General features: G+C 41.7%; 1 protein-coding gene across 3 annotated transcripts in view; it reads left to right on the top strand.

Moving 5' to 3' along the window:
- SMARCAD1 (SNF2 related chromatin remodeling ATPase with DExD box 1) overlaps positions 1–27,772 on the top strand; it is a 102,131-nt gene that overhangs the window by 33,748 nt on the left and 40,611 nt on the right. For all 3 annotated transcript variants that reach the window (XM_075860659.1, XM_075860660.1, XM_075860661.1), the window contains exons 6-9: positions 4,564–4,664; positions 6,194–6,292; positions 10,374–10,458; positions 19,990–20,387. In XM_075860659.1, the coding sequence (XP_075716774.1) occupies positions 4,564–4,664; positions 6,194–6,292; positions 10,374–10,458; positions 19,990–20,387 (683 nt within the window). The remainder of the gene's footprint in view (positions 1–4,563; positions 4,665–6,193; positions 6,293–10,373; positions 10,459–19,989; positions 20,388–27,772) is intronic.

Raw genomic sequence — 27,772 nt, 5'->3', positions numbered from 1 at the left:
TGCACGTCTCGATCTGCAATGTGCACCTGCGCTTTGCGGTACTGTCCAGACATTACCAGTTCGTGGCCCTTCCATTCCGCCTGGCCACGGCTCCAAGTCTTTTTCTGTGTCCTAATGGCACTCCTTCGCATCAGGGGGGTGTCGGTCACCCCTTACTTGGATGACATTCATATCAAGTCTATCAGGGAGCACAACGAGATTGCTCTCCGGATCACTCTGGACAATCTGATCAGTTCGACTCAGTCTTGCCTGTCTCTGTCACAGCAGATAATGTTCTTGATGGTCGCCTTCGACACTTGCTTGGCGAAGGTTTTCTTTTCTCCAGTGTCTTTTGATTCTTCAGGACGGGATCCGTTCATTACGAACGGCTTTGCCAACTTCACTCCTCCTGCATGTGAGTTTTTGGGACCATCGCGGCCTCAATCGAGACCATTCCCTTTGTGCAGTTCCACACGCGTACGTAAATTGACATGTCTCCTGCTTTATCTCCAGAGTCCGGGAACCTGAGGCCTTCACTGTGGACGCTCTGGTGGCGCCATGATCAAACTTCAGTTTCTGGTAAGTCTTTCTGTCTCTCCCGCTGCGGCTCAGGGCAGAAGGGATTCTGGCCATTCTGGTAGCCCCGTATTGGCAGTGCTGCTGTTGGTACGAGGACCTAGTGTCCCTGTTGGCCGATGGCCCTTACCTCTCCGTCCCAACCTTCTCTCTCAGGCACATCTCTTCCACCAGAATTTAAGGTTGCATCTTTTAAGTGTAGCTGTTGATGCTGCTGTTCGGAGGGCTCGTGGCTTTACGGAGAGCATTTTCCTCACTATACTTAGGCCTCATTTACACGAGCGTAATATACGCGCGTGCTTTTCACGCGTGTCGTACGCACCTATATTACTCTATGGGGCAGTGCAGACGATGCGTGAATTTTGCGTAGCGCCAGTGCGTTGCGTAAAACTCACGACGTTCTATAATCGTGCGTTTTTCGCGCATCACGCACCCATTGAAGTCAATGGGTGCGTGAAAACCACGCATGCCGCACGGAAGCACTTCCGTGCGAACTGCGTGATTCGCGCAAGAGCTGTCAAAAGGATGAATGTAAACAGAAAAGCACCACGTGCTTTTCTGTTTACAAACATCCAAACGGAGTGTCAAATTAGAGATGAGCGCACCGAACTTCACCGGGTTCGGCGGAACTCGTTTTGACCGAACCCGGCAAAAAATTTTCCGGTACGCGACGTCGGGAGACAGTCACTGTCCACGGTGCTGAAAGAGTTAAACTGGTTCAGCACCATGGACAGTGACTTCCGATCACAATATACATGTATGTGTAAAAAAAAAACAGAAATTCTGACTTACCGATAACTCCCGGGTTCTTCCTCCAGTCTGACCTCCCGGGATGACAATGCAGTCCAAGTGACAGCTGCAGCCAATCACAGGCTGCAGCGGTCACTTGGACTGCCGCGTCATCCTGGGAGGTGGGGCCGGATGACAAGAGAGGGACGCGTCACCAAGGCAACGGCCGGGAGACCGGACTGGAGGAAGCAGGAAGTTCATGGTAAGTATGAACGTCTTTTTTTTATTCACAGATTGGTGTGTATTTTGATCGGAATTCACTGTCGGGGGTGCTGAAAGAGTTACTGCCGATCAGTTAGCTCTTTCAGCACCCTGGACAGTGACGGACGTCGACTAGCCTCATCTCTATGATGGCGGCTGCGGGAAAATCACGCAGCCGCGCATCATACACGGATGACACACGGAGCTGTCAAGTGCCTTTTGCGCGCGCAAAATGCTGCGTTTTTTGCGCGCGCAAAACGCACACGCTCGTGTAAATCAGGCCTAAGGCTAGGAAGCCTTCTTCAGCCCACATTTACCGTAGTACATAGGCCCACCTTTGTTAGTGTGAGGATCGCAGCCCCCCCCTGCATTTTTTTCTTTGTTCAGAATTCTCCCCTTTTTTTGCAAAGAGATCTCGATTTGGCACTAAACACCCTGGAGGAACAGGTGTCTGCTATTTGCATCTTTTTCAGTTGCTCATTGGCGCCTAACGCTGACGTTAAGACTTTTTTGCAGGGGGTGGCTCATGCGGTCCCCGCTTATCATCCTCTGATCCCCTCTTGGGATCTGAATTTGGTCTTGGATCTCTTACAATCGACTCCTTTTGAAGCCTTGCAAGAGAGATTTGTTTCCTGTGCTGGAAGGTGTTTTTTATGGTTGCAGTGACCTCCATTCAGAGGGTCTCAGAGTTGGCGATTCTCCTTTTCTGACTCTTCACCAAGACACGGAGGTGCTCAAGGGGCTTCCTTTTTTTTTATTTTTTTTGCTTTCGTTGTTTTGGCCTTCCACATGAATGAGGATGTTGTATTGCCGTCTTTTTGTCCTTCTCCGAGTCATCCAAGGGAATGTTGGCTCCACAACCTGGAGGTTGTCTGCGCCCTGTGGACTTACCTTGCTATCGCTGCTTCCTTCCGGTGGTCGGAATCCCTATTCATCCTGCTGGAGGGTCCCAGGAAGGGTTTGGCGCCCTCCAAGGCCACCATTGCTCGGATTATAATGAATGTTAGCGAGGCTTATCAAGTTCTGGGTAAAGGTTCCCCCTTTCCGGATCATGGCCCACTCTACCAGAACGGTTGGGGCTTCCTGGGCTATGTGCCATCAGGCCTCTGCCCTTCAATTGTGCAAGGCTGCCACGTGGTTGTCTTTCACACCTTTTGTCAAGTTCTACCAGGTGCACACCTTTTGCTTCTGCAGACACTTCCCTGGTCTTGCAGGCATCTGTCAAATAGCTGACCATGTTTTATGTTGCTATTCCTACCCCTAGTGACCGGTCTAGGACGTACCACTGTCTGGATCTACTAATGTAACAAACGAGAAAATTTTTTTTTTTTTTTTTTTTTTGAGCACTCCCCATAAAATCCTTTTTCTTGTCCAGTTCATTGGGGGATACCGCTCCCACCCATACTTTCAAGGTTTCTTTCCTTTTTTTGTTCAAGGTTGTGAGTTTGAGTGATTCCCCTCTAGTGTTTGACATCATTATCTTACCTTCTATCTGCTTCTCCTACTGCTTGCGGACAGACTGAATAGCTCCGTGTCTGTGGGCAGGATATATCCTGTAGGAGGAGACCCTTTTTTATTTTAGTGTCAAGCCTCCTCGTTGCAACCGCATGTACCCCTACGGTCTGTGTCCCCAATGAACTGGACCAGAAAAGTATTTTATGGTGAGTACTGTTTTTACTGCAACACGCCCTTTAGATGCCAGCTTGCTGTAGTTTCCCCTATGGACAACAATGGGAAAATCTAAGCATTAAAAACCACATGCAAAGAAGGATACAAAAACGTTGTACTTGCGGTTTTGCTTCTGTTTATTGCAGTATGACGCGGTTCTCTGCTGCACCATTCTCTGCCTGTGTGAAAATATATTTAATCCTTTAACTTCCAGATTACATCACTACACAGAATAATAGGGGGAATATACACCTCTTAATAAATTTGGTCCATCTTTGGCTGTCCATGTGACAGGAATGCAAATCTGTTCCTGCTTATGGTAAAACGGTCGTTCCATCGGAGGTCCTGTCCCCTTTTCTCACCAATTTCAGAGTGTGGTGAAAAAAGTCCCGAACTTCAACAGAACAGTGGCGTGCGCACGATTTGTGACTCTTGTACACCAGGAAGCTGGCATAAACCTTTTTAATATATCCCCCACCCCCATTGACTCCAGATGTTTATATAAATGTTACTCCCAGTGCTTGTATGCCAACAAGCGAGTCTCCACACACAGACCTTTGGGGCTCTTTGCCATTTCATCTCGCAGCTGTTGCCCACATTTTAAAAGGTTTTGAACAGGAGTAGGCATGTTTCCGTTTAATAGCAAGTGATTTAACTTCAGGTACTGTTTTGTTTGTGTGAGGTGCGGAGACCTTGTTTAACATCTGCTTTTAGATCATTTGCATCATAAATACTATACTGTATCACAGGGTTCTCAATTGAATATAAACACAGAAAATTAGCAAATATTTATAACTAATGTTCTAATTCTAGCTGAAGGGTGTTCAGATAGGAACATTCCAGATTGCTCGTGTGTTTTTAATTTTTATTTATATATTGTCGAATTGACCTCTATTTTCTACTGCCTACTAGTCTGTGATTAACCCTTAGCAAATTAATGGGTAAATATGTTTTTTTCATTAGCTGTTGCAATATTCTGCCCCGGGTATGTCCTGAAGTTGAGTTGCTGATCAAAGCAATGAAAGAATTTACCCTCAGATCACAATATGTAGCTCAGCATTTTCTTCTATCTGCATCATTATCTTGTCACATGAAAAATCCCTTGTTAGAAAAGAGTTGATTTGACATGTCTTTATATTCTTGGTATGTTATGACTGGTTTCCTTGGTACAATTACAAAAAAAAAAGTTTGCTCAGTTCCTCACTTCACTTGTATCTGTTGTCTTGAAAACCTAACTTCACTAATATTACAAGCAACAATTTTGGGCTCGGTCCCCAGGTTTTACATAACGGTTGTCATAGTATACTCCTTTTGCAGTGGGCATGTAGTTCTCTAATTGTTGTTTTTAAGCTTCCACTCGAAAAAGGAAGATGGAAGACAGTCCCAAAGGAAAGTCTAAACAGCAAGATGGGAATGAAAGACAAATTGTGAAGAAAAAAAAATCTGACTCTGTAAGTAGTAGTCGATCACAAGATGGTTATAATGAATGATGTAATGTGAAGTGTTTAACGCAAGCCCTACATCTTTGCAGGTCCTGTTGTAGAGATAACTAGCCCAGTTTTAAAGAAACCACACCATTCTAAAACACTGACTGCAGATATACTGTCTCATACCACAGCTCTAAATCCCTTTCTAGCAGGCTCTAGCGGCTTCTCTGCCCGCAGCAATAGTAAGTTGGTCTCTAACGTGTAGCTAACTAATCAGGGCCACTGACCGTTAACGTAGTCTCCTGAGCCAACCGTGATGTGTTCAGATCACATTTGCTGGCACACGGTTCCCAAGCCATTTGGAGCAGGCTGGGTTGCTGCTGCCTTGCTCTAACTAGAGCCATAGCCTTTTCAAGGGGTATGGGGCAGTGCCAAAATACTGCAGTATTGGAGATTCCAATGTGACCATTTGATATTGTATACATTCCAATTCTAGATAGGTAATCACATGTACGTACGTGATTGCTTGCATGCACAGCAGTTTTCAGTTTTATTTCAGTCCATAAGCTAATTCCAGTCTACAGTATTCTTGAAATGATGTAGTAAGATTAGTGACACAATATACAGACCATAATAAACCATTAGTAATATCTTAGGACTGTTTTATTCTTGTAATAACCACCTGCATCTTCTCTACTTTAATACAAAACCGGTCATGATATTTGACGAGAAATTTTATTTTGTGTTAGCCATTTGTTTTCACATTTGATAGTTTTTTTAGTTCCTTTTAAAGGGAATCTCATGTAGGACATGCAGTCTGATCTTCAGGCAGCATGTTGGAGCAGAGCAGATTGATATATAGTTTGGTGGGAGAAGATACAGTATAACTTTCTGGGCTTAGGAGTACAGTGGGTGGTACTACTAACACCTTGCACACGACCGAGTTTGGGCCGTGAAAAACGGTCCATGTGCCAGCCGGATTTTCCGGTCCGACCGTAGTACAGGTGAACGGGACTTCTGCCATCATAGACATTTATGATGCTAGGAGTCTCTGCCTCTCCACGGAACTGCTGCTCCATACTGTATCATTTTGTTCAGTACGAAACAGCAGTTCCGTGAGGAGGCAGAGACTCCTAGCATCATAAATGTCTATGATGGCAGAAGTCCCGTTCAACTGTACCGCGGTCGGACTATTTTTCACATCCTGGACTCAGACGTGTGCAAGAGGTGTAAGTGATTGACAGCTTTTAATGTATGATCATGCATACGGAGAACTGTCATTTACTCAGTAGTACTGCCTACTGGAACCCTAATTCCAGAATGAGCAGGGATTTTAACTAATAAAATTGGTAATACTAAATATTTACCCACCCAACTCTATCAATCTGCTCAGCTCCTTCTGCTTTATAACCTGCTGCTTGCAAATCAGACTGCATTTTCTACATGGCAAGTTCCCTTTAATCCTTGCCATCTACCTTTTGCATATGATTGAAATGAGTGTCGAATTTAGAGTTGCTAGTGTATAAATTACTTTGGTTTCTTTCTTCTTGCAGTTTGTTTTAGATGACAGTTCTGGTTCTGATGATGAATATGAAAAACAAGAAGCCAGCGTAAGAAAGCTGCAGAAACGTTTTCCTGATTTGGATAAGGAGGTGAGAATTTTTGAGCCAAACAATGTGTTTGACTATGTATATTTTCCACTATGTCATGCTCTTGTTTTAAAGGGAAGGTGTAATGAAATTTATTTCTTTTTCATCATATTGCTTTTAATATAACATAAATTTTATTTATTTGTGTTTTTGTGTTCGACTTTTTACTTTGTTCTTACTTTTACTTCTCTATGGGGGCTGCCATTTTTTTTCATCTGTATGTGTCGATTAACGACACATACAGAGATGGAATACGGCACATACATCCCCATAGAGAATGCGAACGGGAGCCGTTCCATTCTCTGAAGGGTACGCCGTCTGTGTGGGACGGTGCATGCGCCGCTCCCACACAGACTAAAACTAAGCTCGTTCGCAGACCGAAATCCAGCGCCATTTTCATGTGGACCGGAACCTGCTGCCGGACAGTAAAATTTACGACATGCGGCCGCGGCTTCCGGCCATATGTTCAAGGAAGCGTAGGCACAAGGAATAGGAGCGGAGGCGGCGGCAGGAGAAGGTAATTTATGTTTGTGTATGTGATGTGTGTATTATGTTCGTATTCTATTGTCTGCTGAGCACTGTATCTAATCCTCCTACACTGTGCAGTCGCTCAGAAAATAGCGGCACACACTGTAGGAGGTTTGAAGATTCAAACCCCCTCCTCATGGCCCTAGCCATAAGAAGGGAGAGGGGATTGTGTGAGGACACTAGAGCGAGTGTGTCTACCCCAAATCCACAGCATAAAGCAATGAGGTTGCTTTACCACATTGACCATGCTGCAATTTTGGGAACTGCTCCCTCTAGTTCTCAGCACATAAAAATATTATAAATTACAATCTAATTTATAATATTTTCTGACTTGTGAAAAAATTGAAATTGAAACAATGTGTAATCACTTAAAAAATAATTGTTTAACTAAAAAAAAAAAAAAAAAATTTTCTAGCGACCCATTCCCTTTAAGACTTCTTAAAGGGGTTATCCGGTCTTTAGAAATTGTGCAAATAGTTTAATTGCACTAAGATCTATCGGTCTGTAGCTAAAATGTCTCTCTGAGCCAGTCTCGCATGCAGTCATGTGAACAGACTTCTGGTGTTTATCTCCTGCTTGTATGTGGTTGCGTATTGTGAAAACTTTGTTAGCGCCCCTCAAGTAAAATGTCACACATCAGTGATCTCCACTGCTCCTTTCTCTCCCTTCTCAGAGGGATTGTGTTTCACAGGACTGCGTCACAGTAGCACTACCTTACACCTTGTAGTAGAGGGACTTGAAGGCTGCTGTTTATATAGGCAATGTCTGTGAGATGAGAGCGGAATCATGTGAATTGTAGTCTTTTACATCATAATCCTACCCACAGAAATCCTGCCAGCATCAAAACCGTACTGCACAGAGCTGGGTAATATAACGGAAATGAAAAATAATCACTTCTGACCTATGGTGGCGTCACCTGGTGAACTTTCAGGCACATACAGGCAGTCTTTATTTTTCGTAGTCTCAAATATCCCCCTTTACAATACACCATTTTGTGTTTTGTTTTAGAACCATTACTTTTTTTCCCTATTTGCTTTACTGTATTGTCTGATCTGGCTTGTGTTGTGGTTTGTTAATATTGTTTATAAAAATAGTGTATGTACACATAAAAAATTATACATCAATTTGCTCCGCTCCTTAGGCCCCATGCACACGACAGCAAAAAACGGAGCCATTCACTTTCATTGAACACTGACACCTTTCCGTAGCACTACGGAAGGGTGTCAGTGCCGTGGAAATGTTCCGGGAATTATGGAACATGTCCGTTCTTTCGCATTTTGCGGGCCGTGCTCCCATACTTTGTATGGGAGCCTTTGTATGGGAGCACGGCCCGAAAATGCGGCTGTCAGTCAGCGCCCGGCCGTGCCCGCAATTGCGGGCACGGTCGTGTGCATGGGGCCTTATGCTGTATAACATGCTGTCCGTGGATAGGACACCATGTTAAACGCAACTGGTTACGTTTAGAACATCACTGAGGTAGCAGTCCTGAAATGCTCAGCTGGCTGGATGGGCGTTTTTAAATTTCCCCATGGTCTCTCTTTATCGTCATCAAAAGGCAGCAGCCTACGTTTAAACAGGTTTTTGAACTTTAGATGGAGCTGGAAGGAATTGTATTAACTTAGGCTTCGTTCGCATCTGCGTCAGGGCTCCGTTCCGACGTTCCATTTGAGCTTTCTGTCAGAACGGAGCCCTTTGTCGACTATGGTATTCATCCCGTCAAATCGACGGAGCCCTTGCACGACGGAGACCAACTGAAACCATTATTACCGGATCCTTCACCATAGAAAACAATGATGATGGAAACCTACGGTTTCAGTTTATCAGGGCTCCGTTCCGACAGAAGGTCTGAATGGAGTCCAGGCGCAGATGTGAACTTTGCCTAAGCGAAGAGCTTGGTTCAGGCGCTCTATAAAGCATTTCAGCCCATTCATTTTGGGAAACTGGGGTTTTAATCTTGTGAAACTAAATTGATGTCCTCGTCTGGCATGTCAATATGACATGTTGCAGCAGTCTACTTAAAAACATTCTCTATTAATTTACCCTTTTAATAGCCTGAGGTATGTTTCTGCTTTAAAGAGAAAATTCATCTAAAAGTGACCTTTTGACATGTCAGATGTGTAACAAAATGAAGTTCAGGAGTTTGCACCTAAAAATGACAAACTATAGAGCCTTTAAAGGGGTTTTCCATGACCGGACAACTGATGACCAATCTACAGCATAGGTCATCAGTATATGATAAGTGTGGGTCCGACACCCGGACCCTGCACTAATCACCTGCTCCGTCTGCCTCCGATCGCTGGATGTAAAGAACGGTGTGCAGTAGTTTGAGCCAGAAGCAAATGGCCCCGACCACTGCGTTGCGGCCGTTCTACAGAACTGCAGTCTGGCCGCTATTCCGTGACCAGAGCTCATTAACCCCTTGGTGCCACAGCCATTTTTCATTTGTTTTTCTGTCCTCCCCATATTCCAAAAGCCATAACTTTTTTATTTTTATTTTCCCGTCGACATTGGCATATTTCTTTTGCGGGAAGAGTTGTAGTTTTTAATGGCACAATTTTAATATACTGGGAAACGGGAAAAAAAAATTGTTTGAAGTTGGAAAAAAAACTGATTCCTCTATTGTTTTGTTTTGACTGCTCACACCGTGCAGTAAAAACGACTTGTAAACTTTATTCTGCAGGTCGATATGATTACGGTGATGCCAAATTTTAGGTTTTTTTTTTGTTTAATAAATAGGTTTTACTTTGTAAAACTGGTCAAAGAAAAATTGTTTTTTGTGTCGCCATATTTTGACAGCCGTAACTTTTTTGTTTTTTCTGTCGATTTTAAGTGTTTTTTTTTGTTTTTTTGAAGAGCGAGAGTAGTTTTTATTAATACCATTTTGGGGTACATGCAACTTACTGTCCGTGTTTTTTTTTTTTTGGAGCCAAGTTAACCTAAGTTAAACTACTCAGTGCGGGTTAAATATATTGTTATAGATTTAGATTTTAAGGACGTGCCTATGCCAGTTCCGTTTTTGTTTTATGCTCGATGGCTGCCACTGCATAGCATTAGTCACAGGCATCAGTTTAACGTATACGTCATGAGCATTTTTTAATTCCTTTTTATGACTCTGTTAAACTGATGTCTTAACCCTTTGACAGATGCTGACTGATGCCTAACCGTGTCATTCGTCACCCATAGACTATTATAGGATCTGTTTAACGGATACTTCATGAGAGTCAAACATATCCTATTATAGTTTGAGTGATGAATGACCCTTGCGCATCAGTCACAGCCTCAGTTTAACGTATATGTCGGGAGCTTTACCTGACGTATACGTCAGTTGTGGACGATGAACACAGTGTGAAAAGGGCCCAAGTCTGAGCGTGGCTTATTCTTTATGAATGTTAGGCGTTAAACCGTTTTCTGTATCAGAACGAAAAAAAATGTCTTCTCTTTATATTTGTCCGTCAATAAGAAAAGTGATTTCTTTTATGAAGGATTGTTTCATTTCCAGATCTGTAACTCCTTGGATAAGTGCTTTTGTATGATTATGCAATGTTTTTTTGGACAGGAGCTTAGAGAAGTACTTCAAGAACATGACTGGTCTTTTCATGAAGCACTTGAGGCACTAAAGTTATTTGCAGAAGATGAGCAAGGTAATAAAATCATACAAATCTAAAGCTAAAAAAGCATTCATTTAGCATTTATGCTCAGTGACTATATAGAGCATTCTAAGAAAATAATTTTATTTTATTTTGGTAACCGGGGAGGTTCCTTTTTAACCAGTTTTCTTTAGTAGTACATTTTTTCTGTTCATAAAGATATTACATTTGCCCTAACTAGAAAAGTCAATAAACAGGGGCAACAGGGTGAGTGAGAACGAGCATTGCCTCCTGGGAGTCCCGTATGCACACTAACTCATACTAGAAGTGTGCAAAAAGAACAATCAAAGTCTTGGGCTGTATTCACACGAGCATGACAGACTTTACGCACGTCAAAATGTGCATCAATCTGTCCATGTGTGTTGCGTTATGCAGTAGTGTGCTTTGCAAGTGGCATGTGTTTTTCCGCACTCGCAAGCATTTCTTTTTTTCAATGTAATTCATGCGTAAAACACGGACAGCACATGGATGTGCTTCCGTGTGCTGAATGTGGTTTTCACGCAGCCATTGACTTTCTAGGTGCGTGAAAACGCACCTATATAGGACATGCAGTGAGTTTCACGCAACGGACACTCACTGCGTGAAATCTCACGCTTGTCTGAATAGCCCCATTGAAATGAATGGGTCCGTGTGATGTCCGTTATTTCAACACACAGCACATGGACGAGTATTACTCTAGTCTGACTAATCCCTTATTGTGAGAAATCCTTTTAGGTATGACCAGAAAAAGCCGATGTCTAAAGATCACTTTTGAGTGCTACCACTTTAAGACTCTGTTGCTTTTTAAGGGCATATTTAACCCTTTAATAACCTTGCAACCGCTTTGAATTTTCTCTAGACTTGAGGCTTTAATTGTCTAGATAAGTTTAATTCCATGTTTTCAATTATAATGAGCAGACAAATGACTAAAAATGTGAAAAACTTTTTTGATTCATATATATATATATATATATATATATATATATATATATATATATATATATATATATATATATATTTTTTTTTTTTTATATTAGTCTGTCTATATTATGTGTATAGATACATACACTGTTGTAGCTCTGTAACAATTAGGCTGGGTTCACACAACCTATTTTCAGACGTAAACGAGGCGTATTATGCCTAGTTTTACGTCTGAAAATAGGGCTACAATACGTTGGCAAACATCTGCCCATTCATTTGAATGGGTTTGCCGACGTACTGTGCAGACAACCTGTCATTTACGCGTCGTCGTTTGACAGCTGTCAAACGACGACGCGTAAAAATACAGCCTCGTCAAAAGAAGGGCAGGACACTTCTTTCAGATGTAATTTGAGCCGTTCTTCATTGAAGTCAGTGAAGAGCAGCTCAAAATTTACGGCCGTCAGAGAAGCCTCGCAAAATGCGAGGAAGAGCAATTACGGCTGAAACGAGGCAGCTGTTTTCTCCTGAAAACAGTCTGTCATTTCAGCCGTAAAAGCCTGCTACCGTGTGCACATACCCTAAGTCTTCTCTCAGTCAGCCTGAATCGCTGTGAGGAGGGCTATAAGGTTATATTCACTCGACTTAAAAAAATGACCAGTAAAAAAAAACAGATCAACGGTCAGATTTTCATGGCGGTTTTACATCAATGTGTCTCAAAATTCGAATCTGTTTTTCATAGCGTTAAGTTTTTTGTTTTTTTTTGTCTTAACCCCCTGAAAAAACTGCGATGCCCCTGTAGATCTCTACAGTGGGCACTGTGGCACTAGTGCCAGTGCCCACATAAATGGTGCCCACTGTAGATAGTGCTACAGTTCCGACTGTAGGTAGAGCGCCCCATAAGCTCCCTCTAGGAGGCGACCTCTGACCAGGGATTCCGCTCCTAGAGGGTGCTTCGGGGCGCCATCTACAGGGGGGTTTGTGTGGCGCCATCTACAGGTGGGTGTATTACTGGCATCTCAAAGCCCCGGCAGACATGAGTGCAGCGCTGTTTACACTGAAGTAGCACTGCACACATTAAACTCTGTTCCAGGCTGCCAAAGTTTATATATGTGACAACTGCACGGGGCATCGGCAGTTGGAACGTATGTAGCCATATGACTGTCTTGAAGGGGTTAATGTCAAGTTTTTAACAGGGTTTTTCACTTTGAAGAATCCCTTTCTAAATGCCTTGTTAGGTCATATATAGGTAATAGAGGGGAGCCGCTGGATGGTGGAGCTCTCACTGTGCATTATGTGGACGCACTTGAATTACACAGCACTCCTTTAAATCCTTCTCTCTTTCCTCCAGACAATCCCTTTGAAACCATTCAGGAGCCTTATATTGTGAAATGTTATTTGTAATCTAGCCATGTCTGTATTCATCTGCTTTGTAAAGACACCAGTCTATGGATATACACAGGCATACAATATTCACTACAAATCCCATTTTAATAGATTAAACATTGAACATTTGTTATCGTTAATTAATTGTACCTTTTTACACTGGTTTCTAAAATTTTCCATATTTTATGAATATTTACACTTTGAAGGCTTTAATCACAATACCCTATAAAGGCTCCTGATAGTTTTAAAATAGTTGCTAAAGCAATTTTGTTTGTTTCTCAAACACAAATTACTGTAAGTAAAAAGTATATAATCACTCGTACCACAGAGGTGGTCAAACACTAAAGCTATGTTGGTATCCTATTGTGAAAGTAGTTAGAACGGGTATGACCTTATCTCCTTCTCTTCAGAAATAAAACACTGCATTATGGAAGGGTTTCCATCAAAATGTTGTCTCTTATATAGACCTCATAATATGGCAGTAAGAGATGGAGACGTGTGTGGTTTGGGTATTGTCAGTCATCCTGAATATGCTCTGCCCAATCTGGGCCTTGAGCTGACTACCTGTGAAGTTTGACAGACTGGTTGTCAATGTTCTGACAGCCCCATAAAAAGGCTGTAACTTTATCTATTGTAACCAATGCATAAAGCCTAACTGCTTGTCCACACGTAGCGGAATTGCTGCGTATTTTGCGTCCAGAATTGCGGACAGAAAATACGCAGCAGAATACACAAGCCGCAAAGTGGATGAGATTTATCAAATCTTATCCACACACTGCGGTATATTTCTGACCAGAAATAGACCTGCGGTGCGAATTTTTCGTACCGCAGCATGTCAATTCCTCCTGCGGAAAGTGGACTGAATCCCCACCATTTTCTTAGTGAATTAGAATATCCTCAACAAGTAAATTTATTTCAGTAGTTCATTTCAAAAAGTGAAACTCCATATATTCTATAGATTCATTACACACAGTGATCTATTTCCAGCATTTTTTCCTTTTTAATATTGATTATGGCGAACAGTTAATGAAAACCCAAAACTTAGTCTCTGAAAATGTGAATATTGGGTAAAAATGTATTTTAGACTCAAGGTGTGACACTAATCAGCGAATCAACACAAAACACCCTCAAAGGTTTCCTAAGCCTTTACAAGGACTGGTCTGTTGCTCAGTGGTCCAAAGTCCTGTTTTCATGAGAGTAAAATTTGCATTTCATTTGGAAATCAACATCCCAGAGTCTGGAGGACGAGTGGAGAGGCATCAATCCAAGTTACTTGCGGTCCAGTGTGAAGTTTCCACAGTCAGTGATGGTTTGGGGAGCCATATCATTTGCTGGTGTTGGTCCACTGTGTTATATCAAGTCCAGAGTCAGCGCAGCGTCTAGCAGGAAATTTTCGAGCACTTCATGCTTCCCTTTGCTGACAAGCTTTATGGAGATGCTGATTTTCATTTTCCAGCAGGACTTGTCATCTGCCCACACTGCCAAAAGTACCAATATCTGGTTTAATAACCGCAGTATCACTGTGCTTGATTGGCCAGCGATCTCGCCTGACCTAAACCCCATAGAGAATCTATGGGGTATTGTCAAGAAGAAGATGATGACAACAGACCAAACAATGCCTACGAGCTGAAGGCCGCTATCAAAGCAACCTGGGCTTCCATAACACCTCAGCAGTGCCACAGGCTCATCGCCTCCATGCCATGCCACATTGATGCATTAATTCATGCAAAAGGAGCCCCGACCAAGTATTGAGTGCATATACTGTACATACTTTTCAGTAGGCCAACATTTCAGTATTAAATCATTTTTTAAATTGGGTTTATTTAATCTAGTTTTCTGAGATTTTTGGGTTTTCGTTAACTGTTAGCTATAATCATCAACAGTAAAAGAAAAAAATGCTGGAAATAGATCACTCTGTGTGTAATGAATCTAATATGAGTTTCACTTTTTGAATTGAATTACTGAAATAAATGGATTTTTTGATGATCGTCTAATTCATTGAGAAGGACGTGTGTGTGTGTATATATCTATGTGTATGTATGTATGTGTATATATATTTATTATTGCAACATAATGTCCTCCCAAAATTACACCTAAAATCTACAATTTCTCCCACATAAAACAAGGCCGCATACACCGCCACATCAATAACCTAATAAGAAAATTAGGACTGCTGAAATACGGTGAGGCACAAATCAAAAAATTTAGTGTCAAGGCCCTAACAGGCTTGGTCAGGAAGGCTGAGTCCACACGCTGCTGACTTTTTCTATTTTTGTTTGGATTTCAACCTCTGCATGGCAAAAGGTGAAATCAAAGGTGAAAATCCATAGCCAAATTGATTTGCTGCAGAATAGAGAATCGGTTGCATGCCCTCAATTCTGCGCTGAATTTTTTTCTGCTTCTAGATGGGGTTTTTAAAACCCCATTCACTTGTATTGTAATGTAAATTGCTGCAGATTTTCAGTACGAAATACTCACTAATTCCATATACTGTGTTTTTTTTTTTTTATATGACAAGTATAGTGTTCATATGAGGCGTACTCAATAATTTTCTATATTTTACCAGGATTAAAAAATGTACACTTATTTGATTATTTATTGCAGTGGTATTCTGGTGTTCTTTATGATCAGGTGTAGATGTAGTTATACCAGAGCGGAGTACTATGATCCAACTGAAACCCACTGTCAGAATTGAATGGATTTAATATTTTCTTAAAATTATGCTTTAATGACTATTTTTGGTTTCATGTAAACAAAGATTAAAGAGGCTCTGTCACCAGATTTTGCAACCCCTATCTGCTATTGCAGCAGATAGGCGCTGCAATGTAGATTACAGTAACGTTTTTATTTTTAAAAAACGAGCATTTTTGGCCAAGTTATGACCATTTTTGTATTTATGCAAATGAGGCTTGCAAAAGTCCAAGTGGGCGTGTTTAAAGTAAAAGTTCAAGTGGGCGTGTATTATGTGCGTACATCGGGCGGTTTTACTACTTTTACTAGCTGGGCTTTCTGACGAAGTATCATCCTCTTCTCTTCAGAACGCCCAGCTTCTGGCAGTGCAGATCTGTGACGTCACTCACAGGTCCTGCATCGTGTCGGCACCAGAGGCTACAGTTGATTCTGCATCAGCGTTTGCAGGTAAGTAGCTACATCGACTTACCTGCAAACGCTGATGCTGCTGCAGAATCAACTGTAGCCTCTGGTGCCGATGTGGCCGACACGATGCAGGACCTGGGGCAGGAAGTGAGTGACGTCACAGCGTGATCTCTCGAACACGCTGTGTGTCTGCACTGCCAGAAGCTGGGCGTTGTGAAGAGAAGTGGATGATACTTCTCGTCAGAACGCCCAGCTAGTAAAAGTAGTAAAAACGCCCCGATGTACGCACATAATACACGCCCACTTGGACTTTTGCAAGCCTCATTTGCATAAATACAAAAATGGTCATAACTTGGCCAAAAATGCTCGTTTTTTAAAAATAAAAACGTTACTGTAATCTACATTGCAGCGCCGATCTGCTGCAATAGCAGATAGGGGTTGCAAAATCTGGTGACAGAGCCTCTTTAAGCAATGCTCCATGAACAGTTATTAAAATGTGTATCTTTGTGTTTTCATTTTTCATAATTTTCTATATCGCTGCTTTCAGTGAATAAGAACACTTTCTTGTTTAAACAAATCCCTCTCCAATAGTGATAGTTTGCCACAATATAGCCGAGTCAGTAAGGCTGGGTTCATACCTGCGTTGTCATTTCGTAGTTCTGTTCCATCAGAGTAGCAGAACAAGGGAATAACGGAAGCAACTACCACCAGCGGCCGACGGAAACAATTGACTTTAATGGGTTGTGTCGGGCTGTCCATGGTTTTACCGGAGACAGTAGCGCAGCATGCTGCGCTATTTTCTATGGCAATCTCGGCAAGATCTGTGGCTGAAGCCCCTAATGGAGCCTCCCACGCAGACGTGAACGAGGCCTTAGATTTATTAACCTGAAATCTGCTGTTGCAATCACAGAGGATTGCCTAGACTGCATAATTCTAGCAAACCTTCAGCCATGAACAGTATTAGGTATGTATAGGTTTCAGCCTTTAAACGTAAATTAAATTTGTTCTTATTCGCTGGCAGCGAGCAGAGATTTTGAAAATGACGAGTAGCAGAAAAATGTATATTCGAAAGGTGTATCTAGCTTTTTATTATACAATGATGTGATGTTAAACAACTTTAGCTTAAAAAAAAACAAAAGTATTAGAAAGGCCTGTTCACATGGCATTAAAAAAAATAGGTGTGAACGTGTCAAATACGCAAGCATTTCTTGTGAAGCGCTTTTAAAATACCGGTGTTTTGACGCATTTTCCACTTATTTTTTTTTTATGCGTTTTTAGCGCGCAATTAGAACTATTGACTATAGTAAAGTTTGGCGCACTTTACACGTCAAAGAATTGACCTTACGCTTTTTTTTTCCCAACACGTTTCTAAATATTCTTGTCTAAAAAAAAAAACTGGTGTATGTACGAACTGCACGATTTCCTATTGATTTGAAGCTTAATCAAGCTGTTTTTGACGCATATTTCTGTGCATTAAAGGCACCAAAATACACGTCATATTTTTTTGCGCTAACCAGAACAAGTTTCTCCTGTTAGGGAAGCTTCTTGGGTACGGCTGGGATCGAAGGAACACCCGATCCCGGCTGTTTAACCCTTTGATGCAGTTTGTGACTACAGCATGATCAAAAGGGGACTCCCTACTTCCATCGCGTCCCCAGGTTTCCTGCCAACGGAAACTGGGGAGCCCTCTGGAGTTAGCCCTGGGGACAGAGAAGGGACCCCAGGGCTGTCTGTTCAGTAAGCCTGCTGTTAGGACACACTAATGTTGGCCTCACAGTAACCTGTGTCATAATGACACCGTAGATAAAGTATTAGCATATAGGAGTATGCTAATAAATTAGAAGTATAAAAAAAGTAATCTCTTTGAGATGAAAATAAATAATGTAATAACATTAATAAAAAAAAAAGCAAAAATAAATAAAAGATTTAGTATGAAATACATTTTATTGCGAATATAAGAAACTTTGCAATATATCTCTAGAGAGAGGCTTCTTTATCCACTTACCAGGCTCCTTTCCTACCCTCCCCTCTCCTAACTGTATCGTCACTCTGATCATCTTTTTCTGTGTCCTCGTGAGGAGACGAATAATCCACTCAGGGATCCGGTTACAGATGCCCATTAAAGTCTATGGAGAGAGGGTGGGAGGAGGAGAGCAGCAGCAGAGCGAGGGGCACAGATGCTGCAGCAGCTTCCTAGTTAGTGTTCTCACCCCAGTGTTGGATTCACAGCTACACTGCTCATTACTGCTGTATAATCTCCTCCATGCTGCTTCTATAGATGTGATAGAGATAGTAGAGCAGGATTCTCTTATCCGTGTGCAATGTATAGAAGACATGATAGCAGTTAGGCTCCACCCACTAGCTCTGAGAATTAAAGAGCAGGCAGTGGGGAAAACTGCTAAATAATGCAGTTGACAAGTAATAATAATATAATAGCCATAAATAGTGTTATTCCTCGTGTACAAACACAACCCCGCTTATTCTGATTAGACTCCTGAAAAGTTAGGTGTGCTTTAAGATAGTCTCCCAACTGTTGTGGTTTTATGTATGTGTGTAGATATATAATGAATGGCCACTTTATTAGACACACCCATTTAGTAGCACATTGGGCCTCCTTTGAACTTCAGAACCGTTGCAATTCGTCATGGCTTAGATTCTACTAGATGTTGAGATTGTTCTGCAGGGTTATGGCCCATGCGGACAATATAGCTTCTCACAGTTGCCTCTAAAGTGTCCTGCTGCCATGAAGAAATTAACTTTGTCCGCCAAAATGTTGGGTTCAAACGTCCAACCACAAGTATCCCAGGACCATGGGTAAGCCAAAAAACACTCCCTACACCATTGCTCCACCTCCACCAGCCTGAACTGTTGAAATCTGACAGGAGGGATTCATCGATTTTCATGCTGCTTGTGCAAATTTCTAACCCTCCCATCAGCATTGGGCAACACAAATCTGGATTCTTCTGACCAGGTGATGGTTTTTCTACTGCTCAGTAATCCAATTTTTGTTGCCCACTAGAGCCTTTGTTTTCCTTCGCAATGGCACCTGAACTGGTCACCTGCTGTTATAGTGCATCTATTCTAAGGAATGACGAGTTGTGCGCTCTTATACGTTATTTGGAGCACCAGCGTTGTATTAGTCTGAAATTTGCTTGACACTGAACCGCCTGTTTGTTAAAATATTTCTTGACCTCCTCCTCTGACCCCATTTGTTGACAAGTTGTTTATGCCCACAGAATCCCCTTTCTCTGGATGTTTTTCTTAGTTCTCACCATTCTTGGTTTGCTTTCGACACAATTGCATCAGAGGTTGGTGGCTTTTTAAATACTGGCCCCGGCTAGTTTTAGCACCAATGACCATGCTTTGTTTGAAGTCTCCCAGATCGCATGATTTTCCTATTTTAATGTGGATTTACATTAAAACTGATCCACTGAAAATTTGCTCGCTCGATTTTTATGCTGGGGTCACGTGTCCAATTTCCATACAGGGACGCTCCAATCATGAAAGGGCAGATGTCTCTAATAAAGTGGCTGTTCAGTGTAGATCAGTGTTTTGTGTTAACAGTTGTTTCTAGACTTTATCAATTTCGACGAGTAGAACATTTAATAATTTGAAGCAAATCACATGTTTAACGGGGTGTATCTTTACCTATAAGCACAGCGATAATTGGTAAAAACACACTTAAACTATCCTGAGGAATGGATAGTATATTCAGTTCAGAAAGACCTCTGTGTTCATGCACATCTGTACAGATCAATAGGACATGAGTAATCTGCAGTGATCATGTTGGAGCATACTTAAGAGTTCCACCCACAGTGGGAATAATGTATTAACTTGTGATTTTAGGGACCGCAGCAGGAGTCAAACCATAATGTTATTAGAAAAGAGAATGTTTCATCTCCTTGTGACCATATAAATATGTAACCTGCCCCATTCATTGTGTTTTGGTTCCCTGTTAGTAGTCGTGTAAAGTCCAAGCTAAATGAATTACAGTGCAAACTTTAATTTTAATTATTTTTTTAAAGTAGAGCAACTGAACGCGATTTTCTCAACTACTTATTAGTCGTAACATACATGCCAAACGTTAGAGTTGAGAATACTGCATGCAGAAATTGTATTAAATCTGTATTTGTGTTACATAAACAGATGACTTGCAGAATGCTTCCAAAAACGATGTCACTAATGGCAAAGGAGCTGCCGAAAGAGACAAAAATACCCCTAAAAACCGCACGAAACAGAAGCCCAACAAGAAATCTCGTGCTGAACCAATGCAAAATGGCTTAAAGAAGAAATCAAAAGACAAAAATAACATTAGCTTCATTAAAAGAGACTCAGAAAGCGAGGAGTCGGCTTCGGATGCAGGCAGTGTGCTGGATGAAGACTACAGCAGTGGGGATGAAATAATGGAGGGGGTATTCAAAGCTAAAATAGTGAGCTTCCTGCAAAATGCTTCTCTAGATGAGCTCTCTCTCATCCCTCAGTGCTCTTTAAAGAAAGCTCAGAGGATCACTGAGCTCCGGCCCTTCCATTCTTGGGATTCTCTGGTAAGATTTCAGTGTAAAATACTTTTTTTTCTTTTTTTCTTTTTTTTTAATACTCCTTTTATGTTTATAGGGAAGAGGTGTCTACAATCTAAGGAGGCATAGATGGGTGGCCTTTTCCTGAGCAGGCTAACACTAGATTCATCTTTAGCCAATAGCAGATGATCTAGTGTCATATGACCTAATTTTGAATAAATTAAGGGGTGATTTTCCTGAAAAATCAAAGCTGATTGGCTGGCAATCCTGTCACTCATTCAGCAACCTAGAAACTTGGTTCAGAGCTCTGCTGAAGCAGACATTAGAGCTTTCCTTTGAGGAGGAGAACTTTGCCAGTCTCTCCTGAGCTATTTTAGCAGACAAATCATGCAGGAGGCAAGAATGTGGCAGGATTTTTACTTCCACTGTGACTGCTTGAAGAAACAGCTGCAAGGGCAGCTCCATGCCTCCAGATGCCAGCATGAAATGCCATTTTCTTCCAAAGCAGCATTATTTTCCCCCATTTTTACGGCATGTTCCTCAGCTATAACCTGTAAGTGAACTTTTCACGTTTCTTCTGGTTAAACATTGCTGCCATTTTCTGAGATGTTGTCAGACTTTTACTTACCCCCATAGAGCAAAGAATTTTATTTTTTATTTTTTTTAAAATGGATAATCTAAGTGAACGTGGTAAGTACATACATGTTATACATCCGTTTTAGTTTGTTAAATAGAAGTACTTGTTATGGTAGAGCACGTTCTTTCCTGATTACTTGCCTGGCTTTTCTAGTACGGCATGTGTTTAGTAGTCTGTAACCGTGGAGGCCTTGCTATATACATATTGTGCTGCTTTATATGTAGGATTATTGTAGAAATGATTACATTGTCATTCTGAAGTGTTGTTTTATTACACAGAGGGACAAAGGTGGAAGAAGTGGGCAAAGTTTCTAGGTATTCTGGGTAACCAAACCAATGTTTCCAATCCCATCACAGAAACATCGGAGCATTTTTTATCTTCTAAAAATGGGGACAGAAAGACAGTACACGAGATATGTTCTTGCTAAAGCTGCAGCACAGTCACAAGCTGCTCTTTTGCACACTGGAGAGTAGTTTTGCCTGAAGCTTTTGGCTGCTCTGACAACATCTGTCTATTAGACAGCTCACCGCTGAACTTGTTGGGCTTCGCCTTAACTAATTCTTTGTGAAAGTATTTGCTAAAGGGCTGCCATTCCCACAAATGTCTGTCTTCATTTTTTTTTTTTTTCTTCCCTTTGGCAAAAAAATTATGTTGTAAATGCTGTGTTGACCTGCAGTGATTTAGAAGATTTTTTTTTTTTTTCCTTTTATATACATGTTCATGCGTCTACGCCCAAATATTCCTGGGTCGCTGTAACTACATGCCCAAATCATGTTACAAAGGCACAAAAAAATAATTGACTTCCAGCAGATGTTAAGCGGCCAAGGAATGAATATATATTCGCGTACTTCATGTTTATCCTTGCTGCCTTTTATGAACAGGATATATTTAGAAGTATCTCTAAAAATACAGTTTGCAAAGTTTTCTCTAAGTTTTAAGTTTTCATTTAGGTATGGTAGAGACAGTTTGTATCAATACACTATCATTATAGTGAAGACTATATGTTGAGTCCATGCTTATGGCTGAAATAAGAGATACAAGAGACACTGATCTCCTAAAATAGTATTTGCTTTGGGAAACGTTTGTATACTCAGACCACCGTGCACGTGGGACATGTTCATAGGGATCCGTAGGTATCCCGTGTTCATGGGTGAGTTGTAAGCAGACAAACCTTCCCTCCCCCCGCATACTACAGTCCTATTTTGTACACCAAGTTTAGTGCTCTATTATTTTAGTTGTATTTATACAGTCCCATAAAATCCCCTTTTATTCTATATGGCATTGCATTTTTTATCTTGTCTCATAGCAACATCTGTCCATTCAGCAATATATTGTGCCATTTACACGTCCAGGTGTGTAGCGAAACCTCTGCCAGGTGTTTTAGATATTGTAGATTATATTTCTGAGGTTTTCTGGGATGTCTTCTAACCAAGTAATATGGTGACGCATTCAAATCCATGCACTTATCCCATTGTCATGTAGAAGCTTGGTGCAGCTGTTTTAGATATTGCCAGGTGTCCCACATAATGCATTTGGTGCTAGGACGTCATCCATATTATTACCCACACAATCTGGTAATGTATCATCGCTTAAGCTCATGGATAAAGTATTACCGGGCTTATTCTTACATGAGGCTTAGACTAATGCTGCATGTCATCTTTTGGAGAGTAAACTACAAGGTTTTCATGAATAGTGTTTTTTTTTTTGTTTTTCCCCATGAGGTTTTCTAGCGTATATATATATATATATATATATATATATATATATTATATAATCTCCATTGTTTGGATTCTGAAATATATCTATTTTTGTCTAACACACTAGCCGCCTTTACACCACCATCTACAGTACTATTAAGTTGTTGGTTTTTAGTTAAGGTTTATGCATTCGTGAAAGGATGAGCAGCTATGGTGGTTCCTGTGCAGGCTCACACTAGATTCATCTTAAGCCAATAGTCAGTCTTGTTTGTTTAGCTTTAGGGTCAACAGATCTAGGTTTTTTTTTAAACTCCATTTGGCACTCAACATTATTTGGGCCTACGGATCATGACTTGAGGGGGGGAGATGATGCAACAGGCACATGCACCTACCTCTTCTTGGCCCGTTGGAACTCGGCCATTGGTGGCATCCAGTTTAAGTATTTGAGGGGTTGGAAGGGTTTTGAAAGCAAAACCTATGACAAATATTTTTTTATTTAGTGGAGGACGATTTCAATTGAATTTGTCGAGAGGGTCTCCTCCTTTATTCCCATATTAATGCCATGTACTATATATTTTTTTTCATACTTTTGAACTAGGTTTTAAAACTAATGACGCTAATGAATTGTATCTTTCAAAAAGCTTAAGAGGGAGCGGCATGGATGTGACTAATTAGTTGTAACTGTGCGTCCTTTTTATCCAGGTCTGATGACAGTTTTTGTTGTATAAAGTGGAGTATATGTATGATAGGACAGACCTGATAACCTGTTCCTTTTTAAATGCAATCTGTTACCAAACTGACTCCTTTAATAAAGAGCAGCCGTAAAGGCTCATGGCATTATCCTTCAGCAGCTGCTGTACTCCTGCTAGAACGCAGTTCAAAGTTAGCGCTTTATAGGTGACATGCGTGATGCCTCCTCGACAGTAAGGCTTTATTTACACGAGCGTATTTAGCGTCCGTGATACGCGAGTGAAAGTCACGCACGTTGCACAGACCTATGTAAGTCAATGGGGCCGTTCAGACTTTCCGTGATTTTCACGCAGCTAGTCCGCTGCGTAAAACTCACGACATGTCCTATACTTGAGCGTTTTTTGCGCATTACGCACCCATTGAAGTCAATGCGTGCGTGAAAATCGCGCACAGCAACACTGAAGTATTTGCGCGTGATTCGCGTGACAGTTAAATAAATGAAGGGAAAAAAAGCACCACATTCATTGCAGTTTCTAAGCATCGAAACAGTGTGTCATAAGGATGCCATATGCGTGTAAATCATGCAGCCGCGCACCAAACAATGATGCCACGCGGAACGGCAACGCGCGCAGAACGCTGAGTCTTTTTGCGTGCGCAAAACGCACACATTCGTGTGAATTTCACCTAAGGCTAGGGAGAAGCTCCATAATCGACAAACGGTGCAAGCTTATGAACTTCTCAATAGCCATCACAGAAGCGCAATACCTTAATCATCTTATAGATGCCCTATTAAAACCGTGATAAATTCTCTTTAAATAGGTTATCCAGGATTAGGGAAAAAAAACAAAACATTTTTTTTTTTTTAAGGAACAGCACCACTATTGTCCGTAGACTCTGGTAATGCAGCTCAGACGCATTAACTTTAAAGTTGCTGGACCGCAATACCAAACACAATCCATGGACAAGAGTGGCGCTCTTCCTGAAAAAAAAGAGCAAGCCCTTCTTCCTAATTCAAGACAGCCTCTTTAAAGGGAACCTGTCACCAGCATTTCACCTATTAAACCAGCAATACCTGGTGGTAGTGGGTGAAATATCATTCCTATATAACCTATAATTGTCTTCTTAGTCGGCTCTGTGGCTTTAGTATTTCGTTTTTTAATGTTCCCACAACGTATGCTAATGAGCAGAAAAGAGTCAAATCTTCATTCCTCAAGTCTTTCTGAGTTTACCCCTCCCCCTTACTTTTGATTGACAGCTCCATGCCTCCGTTGCGCATTGATGTCCTCTTCTGGGGTGTGCGCAGAAAGGGACACCGGATTATTACGATAAAAGGTGCAAAATGTTTGCAGACCATTATTTACGGTCGGTGGAGGAGTTTAGGAGAGGGGATAATGCCAATGAACTTTTTATAGCAGTGGCCAGTGTGGGATAAGTAAAGTTCAATAGGTGAAATGCTGGTGACAGGTTCCCTTTAAGGAAACATTTTCTGTACAGTTAAATGTTATCTATTATGTAAGTAGCCATATAAGCCTGAGGAGAGACTGACTGAAAGGGCTTGTCCAAACGTTGCGGAATTGCTGCATTTTTCCCGTCTGGAATTGCAGACGGAAAAAACGCAGCAGAATACAGTAGCAGCAAAGTGGATGCGAGTGAACAAATCTCATCCACACGCTGCGTAAATACTGAGCGGAAAAAACGCTCAGAAATTGACCTGTGGTGCGGAAATTTATTCCGCAGCATGTCATAGTATTTGCGTAAACGCTGCTTATTTGTTGCGGGAATTCCTCATTGAATTCAATGGGGAGCTAAATCCCGCAACAAATAGCAGTTGTGTTTTTTTGCAGCGGGTTCGCAGCATTAAAAAAAAGGAAAAAAGCCTGATACTTACCCAGAAGTCTGTGTTCCTTCCTCCAGCGTGGCCTCCTCGGATGAAGTTGTATCCCATTTGACCGCTGCAGCCAATCACAGACTGTAGCGGCGGACATCTGGGATGAAAGGCCGGCCTGGGTGACATCAGAAGGCCAGCCTCCTGGGATGATGCTTCATCTCATGTGTCCGCCGCTGCAGCCAATCACAGGAAGTAGCAGGGGTCACATGAGATGAAAGATCATCCCAGGAAGCCGGCCTGGTTGACGTCAGAGGGCTGGCCTCCGGGGATGATGCTTCATCCCATGTGACCGCCGCTGCAGACTATCACAGGCTGCAGCGGTCTCCTGGGATGAAACGTCATCCCAGGAGGCTGGGCTGCTAGCAGCCCAGCTAAGTGCTGCAGTTTTCCGCAGCGGACATTCCAGGTGAAAAACTGCACCTCCGCTTGGTGTGGCTTTTCGCCCGAAATTCCCTGCAATGCACAGGACGGATACGCTGCGTGCTTTTATGCAGAGTATCTCTCCTGTGTGAACCCGGGCCAAATGTTCCTTAATGGGATTACTGACAGGAAGTAAAAAATTAATTCTGCCCCATGATCAATACTTTATATGACATATCTTCAGTAAACTCTTAAAACATATTTTTAATGAAAGGGAATAATTTTAACTTGTGCTATTGTAATGAGGGATTAAAGGGGTTGTTCCAACAGGATTATGCCTGTCCATATGCCCTATTAAAGCCTATGGACATTATAGAGTTGTGCCACTGCTTCAATAGCCCCTTTATAAGCCAGAGCAAAGAGCTGCAAACCAGACTCGGCAGTAGACCCCTCTACTTGGCATCACTTCGAAAGTGATAATAGATGATCAGTTTCTGTATACACAGCGCTCAATAAGTGATCAGTGCCGTTTCCCCTATTGGACCAATCATGTAATTGCAGTTGCCGGCATTCTCCTATTACCCAAATCTCAACCTCTTCATAAAGAAAGTAATTCAGGTAATAGAAGGGATACAAAGGTAGCAGCTGCACCCTTGCCTTGGTGTCTGAGGGGGCCCAAAGGACCTTACTCTACTTTAAAGAGGCTCTGTCACCAGATTTTGCAACCCCTATCTCCTATTGCAGCAGATCGGCGCTGCAATGAAGATAAGAGTAACGTTGTTTTTTTTTTTTTAAAACGAGCATTTTTGGCCAAGTTATGACCATTTTTGTATTTATGTAAATGAGGCTTTCTAAAGTACAACTGGGCGTGTATTATGTGCGTACATCGTGGCGTTTTTACTTCTTTTACTAGCTGGGCGTTGTGTATAGAAGTATCATCCACTTCTCTTCAGAACGCCCAGCTTCTGGCAGTGCAGACACACAGCGTGTTCTCGAGAGATCACGCTGTGACGTCACTCACTTCCTGCCCCAGGACCTGCATCGTGTCGGACGAGCGAGGACACATCGGCACCAGAGGCTACAGTTGATTCTGCAGCAGCATCGGCGTTTGCAGGTAAGTAGCTACATCGTAAAAACGCCCAGATGTACACACATAATACACGCCCAGTTGTACTTTAGAAAGCCTCATTTACATAAATATAAAAACGGTCGTAACTTGGCCAAAAATGCTCATTTTAAAAAAAAACGTTACTCTTATCTACATTGCAGTGCCGATCTGCTGCAATAGGAGATAGGGGTTGCAAAATCTGGTGATAGAGCCTCTTTAAGAACAGTTGATGGAGGCGCAGACTACTACCACTTTGTTTTTCAACAGGTTTGGTACAACTTCGTACTAAACCTACAAAACCAAATAACAATAAAATAAACTAAACTCCAAAATCTTAATTACATAATATAGACATTACCATCACAAGCTGTTAAAATGTATGGCCTACATTCTCCGTCAATGTCTAATGCACCAATAATACAGTAATAAGATATCAACTGGTGAAGTCAATATAAATAAATATAAAAATCCTAGGTGGGCAATCTTGATTGTATAATATTATAGCGAAGGGCCTGTTCAGATCAGCTCAACCTTTCCGTCAGAGGAACCGATGAACGGAAACAATAGCTTCAGTTTGCGTTACCATTGAATTTAATTGTAATGTTGGTTTCTGTTTTATTTCTGTTCTTTAACGTTCGTTTTTTTTTTGCGGAAACTATAGCATAGTCTACTACGCTATTGTTTACGCGCAAAATGAAAACTTTACGGAACGGAGACAAACTGAAGCAAACTCCAATGGAAGCATTAGCATTGAAATCAATGTTATTGCAAAGGGGATCTATGGTTTCCCTTTGGCAATCTGTTCATCGTTTCCATAATGGAAAGGTCGAACAGAACCGACAAAGGGAAGCTCAACAATGATGTGAACACACCCTAAGGCCTCATGCACACGACCGTAGTGTTTTTCTGGTCCGCAAATTCCAGGACAGTGTTCCATGAAATGTCCTCCGCAGTTCATCCGTATATAATCAGCAAAATGCGGATTAAAAAAAAAAAGCCTAGGTAAAAGAGGATAACGACAGAACTCCTTCC

The sequence above is a fragment of the Rhinoderma darwinii genome, chromosome 1 (genome assembly GCF_050947455.1).
Source record: "Rhinoderma darwinii isolate aRhiDar2 chromosome 1, aRhiDar2.hap1, whole genome shotgun sequence".
Classification (NCBI taxonomy): Eukaryota; Metazoa; Chordata; class Amphibia; order Anura; family Rhinodermatidae; genus Rhinoderma; species Rhinoderma darwinii.
Note: the sequence above shows the minus strand (reverse complement) of the source record. Positions and strands in the feature narration are given on the sequence as shown.